Source organism: Trametes versicolor (genome assembly GCF_000271585.1).
Source record: "Trametes versicolor FP-101664 SS1 unplaced genomic scaffold TRAVEscaffold_5, whole genome shotgun sequence".
NCBI lineage: Eukaryota > Fungi > Basidiomycota > Agaricomycetes > Polyporales > Polyporaceae > Trametes > Trametes versicolor.
Window position 1 is genome coordinate 2,746,059 of NW_007360325.1, and position 8,944 is coordinate 2,755,002.

General features: G+C 54.3%; 1 protein-coding gene across 1 annotated transcript; it reads left to right on the forward strand.

Moving 5' to 3' along the window:
• Positions 1–1,895: 1,895 nt before the first annotated feature.
• Positions 1,896–8,325, forward strand: TRAVEDRAFT_37123 (multidrug resistance-associated ABC transporter; the record flags this gene model as incomplete). Its single annotated transcript, XM_008039123.1, has 35 exons — positions 1,896–2,051; positions 2,109–2,282; positions 2,339–2,402; positions 2,459–2,499; positions 2,549–2,595; positions 2,659–2,773; positions 2,827–3,262; positions 3,317–3,380; positions 3,438–3,534; positions 3,599–3,629; positions 3,686–3,821; positions 3,892–3,965; positions 4,224–4,264; positions 4,319–4,589; positions 4,648–4,757; positions 4,817–4,865; positions 4,927–5,014; positions 5,074–5,146; positions 5,203–5,295; positions 5,355–5,622; positions 5,678–5,775; positions 5,828–5,895; positions 5,948–6,091; positions 6,144–6,205; positions 6,266–6,505; positions 6,560–6,662; positions 6,712–6,830; positions 6,891–6,954; positions 7,072–7,201; positions 7,257–7,343; positions 7,397–7,522; positions 7,581–7,827; positions 7,949–8,061; positions 8,118–8,141; positions 8,203–8,325. 35 exons carry the CDS (start codon positions 1,896–1,898, stop codon positions 8,323–8,325), a joined length of 4,176 nt encoding a protein of 1,391 aa, XP_008037314.1.
• Positions 8,326–8,944: the final 619 nt, after the last annotated feature.

Consider the following 8,944-nt stretch of genomic DNA (forward strand, 5'->3'; position numbering starts at 1 on the left):
TCTCTTTGTGCGGCTTACAGGTACAGTACTATGCAATCATAGTCGTTCTCTCACAGACTGAAGACCTCTCTTTGTGCGGCTTACAGCCTTCCAGGTTCAGAGTTCATCACACGGATCGGTTTAAGGTAAAGCACTTGCATGTGCGATTGCGGCCACACAAGGAATGGCGAAGCCGTGCAAGTGTCTTGAGGTCTGCGCAACACTGAGAGCCACCTTGCCGCAGGATGGGGAGTGGAGTCATGATATGAGCCAAAGCAAGTCTGATTGCGGTACTTACCTGGTAGAATGGCGGAGAGCGGCCGCTGGCAGGATTTTCGAACAAGAGGCACCCAGTGAAAGTTGGCCATGTGGGTGGCCCCCGCGTGGTGCCATTGGCTGCGGTATCTGCCGAAGCAGTCGGGCGTCTTCGGGCGCCTGCAATTCTCATAGTACTCAGTCTTCAGACCACACATGGATCTGGACGTCTGGACCTTTCTCCCCTCATCTCCCTCTAGCTTTCCTCTAGACCTCGTGTATCAAATGTCCTTGCGTATGCTCTTGAGCACGCAGATCTTGTACCCGCATCTGCCAAAGCCCGTGTTCGCACGTCTCACCGCGGAGAAACAGTCTCCGCATGTTATAAACAATTCAAGCTCGCATCGATGCGTTGTTCGCCGAAACAGCGGACCATGACTGCAAGTACCTCATCACGCGAAAACAGTACAACGCATCCAACGGTCCCACTTGGCCCTGCTCTTTCGCACCGTCCAATCCCACACATGCCCGGTCCGACCGCCGACGCGTACGCACCTGAGGCACGCGCGCGACCTCGTCCATACGACCCTGTGTACTACATCCACCTTATCCCCCCGCGCCTCCGAGTTCCCAGCCAATTCGACTATAAATAGAGGCGCAGCGTGGGGAAGGTACGCATACGAATCCTACACTCACAGGCTAATCTGGTAGGACACGTAGCGACTCGTCTTTTACGAAGGAGGGAGGTTGCGAGGAGGACACGGGTGTACTACATGACTAGGCCCACGTACCTCCTGAGAGTGCTCACTACCCACTAATCGCCTCACGCGAAGAGTCTGTGAGCTCTAAGCGTGAAAGGTTCCTTGTCCTTTTTGACGTCCTATCAATTTGATCACAGATGTACATGTGTACATGTGCTTCCTTCGATTGTTCCAGCCTGCGTGGTTCTGAAGTTCGGCGCGCAGCACCGGCGTTCTTCGACTCTAACAACCAGCACGACTACGCCAGGCGTTCTGGCATTCAGACTTGCGCCATGAGTCGTCCACTTGACTGGCTTGGACAGATTCAGCAAATACCTCTCACGGCGTCTGGTCTCACTATTGCGTCCGTCAGCCAAAGGTGCGTTCGCTTTCTGCCCGCCCGCGCTTGAGCTAACAGCAAGAGCAGTCCGTGGCTCGACTCCTTGGGCATACCCGCATACTGCGCCATCCTTTCTGGCGCACTGCTTCTGTTCCCTGCCGTCGGTAACACCATACGCAGACGGCACTCACCCGATGCCATTCTAGTGTCAAGCGCTCAGGCACAGCCGTCACCGTCCTTCCTTCACCGACGCGTAGAATCCGCGGGCAGCGTCACGATCTTTGTGTTCAGATTACTGCAGCTTTTGAGCGTCCTCGCATTGCTCGTTCTATCGGTGCTCGTTCCCCTACGTGCTGTCAGTCCACACGCGCGTGTCGCCGGCCCGTTTGCCATGGTTGACATCGTTCGGACGGCCCTCTACGTACGTAGACCATCAGCAGTCCAGTTGGTCCACTTACGCAACTTGTGTACAGGTCTATCTCGCGGCACTTTCCGGCATCGCTACCTTTGGTACAGCCAAGGTCGTATTCCGCGCTTTCGTACACGTATCGCTTATCCTCTCGGTGGTGTGGGGTGTGTACATGTACCGCGATGTTTGGCCATCTGCCACCGTGGATTTGCCCATCACGGATGCAAACGAAGGTGTATTTTTGTGGGTCAAGATCGGTCTGGTTTTGTTCAGTGGGGTCTTGATCCCTCTGTTGTGCCCACGGAACTACGTCCCTATCTACCCCGAAGTACGTACAGGTATTTCAAGGTAATGACAGGGTGCTGAACATGATTTATTCTCATAGGATAACCTAGAGCTGCATCCGGAGCAGACAGCATCGCTGCTGTCGTTGCTCACCTACATCCACGTCGAGCCACTCATTTGGCTCGCGTGGCGTCTCCCCCGGGTGACGTACGAGATGTTGCCGCCATTGCCCGAGTACGACCACTTGAAGCACTTGGTCCGGCGTACCTTCCCTGTATGTGACCCTTGTTGGCCGTACATGTAGAAAACTTCCTGACGTTGGCTGCTTAGCTCCTGGACCCGATGCAGAACAAGTCGCGCAGACATCTAGCGCTGGATTTCATCAGCGCCTTCCGTGAGGCGGATTTCGCACGGGAATCGCGCGTTCTTCAGATCTAATGGAAACTGTAGGGATGGAATTGCTAAATCTTGCTGCTATGTCGATCGCCGCTGTGAGTATGACACTGATTGTAAGGGTTTGCGCTGACTCATGTTCCATAGGTGCTCGCTGCGTTTGCCGCGCCCATCAGCATTAACCGACTGCTCAGGCAAGCGACTGCAGCCTTGCCTCATCTCCCCGGCGCGTGCTTACCCGCTCCCTCGTAATGCAGTTACCTAGAATCAGACCGCAAAGAGACCCACGTCCGGCCTTGGTTCTGGATTGCCCTATTCTTTTTCGGTAGGGTGTTCAAGGATATTTCCGACCAGTGGTTCATGTACCATGAGGTATGTCTTCATGCTCTCCTCATATCCCCGTATGGTACTCACGAGATGGCTAGTCGCGTTTAAGCGTGCGCATCCAGGCGGTCATTACCGAGCTTGTCTTCGAGCACGCCTTGCGCGTTCGCATGAAGGCAGAAACTTCGTCCGACACGTCGGAAGCGACACCGTGCGCGGCCAGCACCACCGTCGCGACTCCCGAGGACGCGTCTCAAGCCAGTCTCGAGGGCTCGCAGGACGACGAGGACAGTGCCGAGGGCTCGGGGGAGCGCTCTGTGGCTGAGAACTCGAGCACGGCTGTGCCGCCGAGCGCGACCAGCTCCACCAAAGGGAAGGGCAAGGCATCTTTGGAGAGCGAATCCCCGGTAAAGGAGGCAGAGCCCGTCGGTGTGGGCGAGATGCGCGGCAGCAAGCATCTCGTCGGGAGGATCAACAACCTGGTCTCGAGCGACCTCAGCAACTTCGAGAACCTGGGAATGTTCATCGCCTTTATCGGTACGCGCTCGTTCAGCACCACGGGCGTTTGGATGCCGCTGATGCATCGCGTAGCGATCGAGTGCCCCCTCCAGGTCGTGCTTTGCATCGTGTTTCTGTACCAGATTCTCGGATGGAGGTACCCACATGTCTACCTTGCTGCTTAGCGCTTGTGGCTCACGAGGGTACTGTGCAGCGCTCTTGTTGGGTTCGCTGCAATGATCGCCACAGTTCCGCTCCCCGGATACGTCACGAAGCATATCCAGGGTGCCCAGCGGGACAAGATGAAGCGGGTAAGCTCCTTTCCTTTCTCTCTTTGCGATAAGGAGACTAAACGATACGGGCTTCTCTGTGTAGACCGATGCTCGCGTCCAGGCAGTCACTGAAAGTTCGTTGCTACCCTGCTCGTCTGTGAGGACGGGTCACTAAAACTTCTTTATGTAGTGATGAACGTTATCCGCATGGTGAAGCTGTTCGGTTGGGAGCCGCGTATGGCAGCACAGCTCGACAAGAGACGTGAGGAAGAGCTCGTGGCGGTGCGCAGAAGCAAGCTGCTCAGTCTTTCAATCAACATGTGCAAGTGCGCGGTATTTTCTTCAGAAATAATCACATCAAACATATCGAAGCGAGTACACTGACGCTTTACTTAGCTACTTGATCCCCGTCGTTATCATGCTGTCTACATTCTTCACCTACACTGTCATCATGAAGCAGGAGTTGACGGGTAAGCCCGTTTACTTCGTCCAATCGAATGCCATCTAACCTCCGTACAGCGTCCCGAGTGTTTTCTGCGATGGCTGGTGAGCATCCTTTTGACACGGCAGCACAAACCTGGGTACTGATCTGAGATCGCAGTCTTCGCCATGCTTCGTGATGAGCTGAACGCCTTGTTCTACATCATACCTCAGCTGGTGCAAGGTTCATATATCATCTCCTAGCTCTCGTTCGATTGCGTTGCTAAGCATATCTTCCTGCTCTCTAGCGAAGGTCTCCCTAGAGCGACTCTCTGACTTCTTGCGCAACGTGAGTGAATGGCACCTCAGCTCATCGCACACACCCAAGCTGACGATCCGCCAGACAGAGCTCATCGACGAGTTCGATACACACAAGGACACTGAAACCGAGATCTCGTCGAACGTAGCGCACGAGTGCAAGGACGCCATCGGTATTCGCCACGCGTCGTTCACCTGGTCTAAGGACTCGGCGCCATCGCAGACCCCGGGAGAGACGCGTCGACGGACGTTCGTACTCAACGTAGACGAAGAGCTGATTTTCCAGAAGGGCAAGATTAACCTGATCATTGGTGCTACCGGCGCGGGGAAAACGTCGCTGCTGATGGCGTTGCTTGGTGAGCCATCTCCTGCGTTACTGTGGAAAGGAGCTGACGTGAAAGCACGGATGTCAAGGCGAGATGCACTATATTCCTGCGGGTTCGGATTCGTTTGTGAAGCTCCCGAGAGAGGGCGGTGTTGCGTACGCTGCTCAAGAGTCCTGGGTGTTGAACGACACCATCAAGGTATGATGTTGTTTGAACGACTTACCCTCTTGAAGATGTGGCATCTGACAAGATCACAGAAAAATATCGTCTTCGGAGCGCCATACGACGAGGCCCGGTACAATAAGGGTACGTGAGGATATGCCACTTCAGTATTGTTACAAGATCTGACGTGCATCCTGTCTTGTAGTCCTCGAGCAATGTGCCTTGAAGCGCGATCTCACCCTGTTCGATGCTGGCGACCTGACCGAAGTGGGCGAGAAAGGTATTACGCTGAGGTATGTGCATGCTGCGGGTTCGCGTCTTCACACAATGGCTTACCTTAGTGTATTCACAGTGGTGGCCAACGGGCTCGGATCACGCTTGCACGTGCAGTTTACTCTTCTGCGGATATTCTTCTCCTCGACGACGTCAGTAATACTCTCGCAGCATTTTGTGGCTAGTGCTCATTCTGCTCGCTATATAGATCGTGGCGGCGCTCGATGTGCACACCTCGAAGTGGATTGTCGACAAGTGCCTCAAAGGCGAACTCCTTCAGGGACGTACCATCATACTCGTCGTAAGTCGGTGTTACCTGTCGGGTTCAAAGGAGCGGTCACCGATGTATTCTCGGACCAGACGCACAATGTCGCTATGGTCAGTCCTGTTGCGGACTTCGTCGTCGATATGGGCTCCAACGGGCGTATCTTGAGCCAAGGCTCCCTCGCCAGCGCGCTGGAGCGCGACTCAAAACTTCTCACCGAGGTAAAGGAAGAACGCGCAGAGATAGAGAAGGCCGAACAGGAAATTGCACCTGAGAAGGTCGAGGACGCAGAGGCTAAGCCGACCGTAGGAAAGCTCGTTGTTGCCGAGGAGATGGAAGACGGACATGTTGGGTGGTCAGCATGTGTGTATATCCCGAATCTCTTGGCTATCGATAAGTCGCTGACGGCAGTTTGCAGTAAAACTATACATCGGCAACATGTCGAAGAGGCCCATCCTATTTTGGCTCATTTATATGTCTGGCAACATCACGAAGCACATGATCGGTACCAGTCAAGTATGGGCAGCCTGTGCGTTAGTTTGGATGTGTTCTGACCTGTGCGACGCAGACCTGGTACCTCGGTCACTGGGCCTCCCAGTACGAGACTCACCCGGCAGGCGAGGTTCGCGTCGGACAGTAAGTCAATCCTTGTGCATGTTCTTCGGGGTACACAACTCATTCCTATCAGCTACTTGACTGTTTACACGCTCTTAAACGCGTCTTGGATGGCGGCCGCCGCATTCTGCGTGTCCTACTATGTCTTCGGAAGCATCAGGTCCGCCAGGATCGTTCATCAAAGGCTCGTCACCTCGGTCCTGGGCACTACTCTACGGTTTGTCTATGCAACTTCGTTGAAGTGGAGGTATTGACCAAAAACGACGCAGCTGGCTGGATAAGACCCCGACTGCCCGCATCGTCGCTCGGTGTACCGAAGACATCCAGACATGTTCGTGCATACCGACGTACTAGCTCCATACGCCTCTAACCCAAACGCGTGTCATCGTAGTGGACAACCGAATCGCGAGAGCGACCGAACTCCTCCTCGAACTGGTCGTTTACATGCTCCTGAAGATGTTCGCCGTCGTGGTGTTTTCACCCATCTTCATTGTCCCAGCCATCATGGTTGCCGTCGTAGGTGGCGCATGCGGCAACCTATTCATGAAAGCGCAGTTGTCCGTCAAGCGCGAGCTAAGCAACTCCAAGGCGCCGGTATTGAGCCACTTCGGCGCTGCTATCGGAGGTATCAGTGAGTACTCGTTTGGTGAAATCAATCTGCTTATGCATGACTAAGTCTTTGTAGCGTCGATCAGGGCATATGGTGCGCAGGAGGCCTTCAAGCAGATCTCATTTACTAGGTTCGATAGGTGCACACGTGTATCTGTTACCCATCAAAACCTCGACCGGTCAGTGACATTCATCTTTCTTAACTTCCCGCTGACTGGTTACGTGTAGGTGGGTGTCAGCGCGAATCGATCTAGCTGGGACCTTTTTCGCAACCGGCCTCGCCATTTACCTCACGTACATATCGAAAATGAGCGCCGCCAATACCGGTTTCTCGTTGAACCAGGCCAGTGAGTACACGTCTCCTGCTTAGCTAGATTACTCTCCTGATGGAGTTCGTTGCCCAATAGTGGCATTTAGTGCGATCATATTCTCAGTGATAAGGTCTTACAACGACTTCGAAATCGCAAGTACGTCCGCGCTCAGAGGTTTGTACGTCTCGGAGATTGATGTGTTTTTCGATAGGCAACAGGTTTGGGCCTCCGCGTGTACCCATCTCTGATTAAGAGATACTTACTGCGTTTTGTACAGTCTGGAGCGTATAGATCAGTATTTGCGCATCGAGCAGGAGCCGAAGAACACCCCTGAGGGCGTGCCTCCTGCGTATTGGCCGGCAAGTGGACACCTCTCAGTCGAGAAGCTCTCTGCACGCTACTCAGAGGTGTGTCGGGTTCCCTGCGCTCATCTTCGTGAACCCGTCTTACAATACTTTCCAGGACGGCCCGCGAGTGCTACATGACATATCTTTCGACGTAGCCTCCGGAGAACGTATTGGTATTGTCGGTCGTACTGGGAGTGGAAAGGTGCGTTATGCTTGCGTCATGCTGCGATAGAGTTACACCTCATCGGACCACAGAGCTCGCTCACACTCTCGCTGCTGCGTTGTATCTTTACCGAGGGTGATGTCCGGTACGATGGGCTATTGAGTGCGAAGGTTAACCTGGACGCTCTGCGCTCCAGCATGACTATCATTCCACAAGTGGTCCGTCGCCTCGCTTCTCTCATACGTTTGGTGGTATGCGCTGACGAGCATCCTCCAGCCTGAGCTTCTCAGCGGGACTCTTCGCCAGAACCTCGATCCGTTCTCAGAGCACGACGACGCCGTGCTCAATGCCGCACTGCGCTCCGCCGGCTTGACCAACCTACAGAACGAAGAGGACCACTCCCGTATCAGGCTCGACACGGAGATCGCGGGTGGTGGTGCGAACTTGTCTGTTGGGCAGCGTCAGATCCTCGCTCTCGCTCGGGCCATCGTGAGGAGGAGCAAACTTCTAATTCTTGACGAAGGTACCCTCTTCGATTGCACGGAGGTTCGCGTTGCTAACTACTTCCTCCAGCGACGTCCGCGATTGGTTCGTTCCAAGGCTTCCTGAATTATATAGCAACTAATACTAATGCGGATGAACAGACTACGAGACGGACTCGATAATCCAGGCATCGTTGCGCACTGAACTTGGCAAGGACGTGACCCTACTGACAGTTGCGCATCGCCTACAAACGATCATGGACTCCGACAAGATCGTGGGTTGCTTCTCTTTGTTCTCCTACTAGCTCCGCTGAACCCACCTCCTTTTTAGATGGTCCTCGACGCTGGACGTATTGTAAGTACTTTCAGGGTGCTTCATGGATCCACGCGTGGTTGACATGTACAATACCACACAGGTCGAGTTTGGCAAGCCTAACGAACTGCTCCAGAACGAGAAGGGCCTGTTTCGCGCTCTGGTAGACGAGAGCGGGGACAAAGAGAAACTACACGCGATGGCAACGGGTGCGTCGTCGTCGTAGTCATGATAGTTCTATTTGGAGACGGTCAGTTCGAGGTACAACTCCTGCAGCGGGCGCCATCGGAGGAATTCGTCCAGGTCACGCCTCGGCCGCGTGAAATATTCGATAGTCAAGGACAAAAAAAAATCGGAAAGATGTATGGGAAGTCGGACACTGTTTCGGTGGGTTTTGTGAGGTGGGGGTGACGGAGGGAAGCCGGGTATCGGGTCTTCGAACGGACGGCAGTTCGCCAGAAATCCACGGATGGCTCGAAGCCTCCGAGTTCGAGAGTTTGAAGCCGCGTGTGTTTTTCGAGAACTTTGAATAGTGCGATGTCGGTGGCGGTTGATTGGGGCTATAGCGTTGTGCAGGTGTGGTCGAGCCGCAGCTTTACGAGAGACCCGCTCATCATGGATAAGGTCATACAGAGACACGGCGACCAGGTTAGGCATGGTCACGAGGGCGTTGCCTGCGCGCGGGTCTCCAAGCAGCCACCGCACATATAATATTTCGAGGCGGCGTAGACTGTTCGCTCCCGCTAGGAGGTCACAGCCTCCGCTCAGCTGGGCCAGCTGAGCGGATTCGTTGAAACTTCCGTCTGCCATGATACCGTAAATTTTCCAGCTAAGCTTCAGTAATG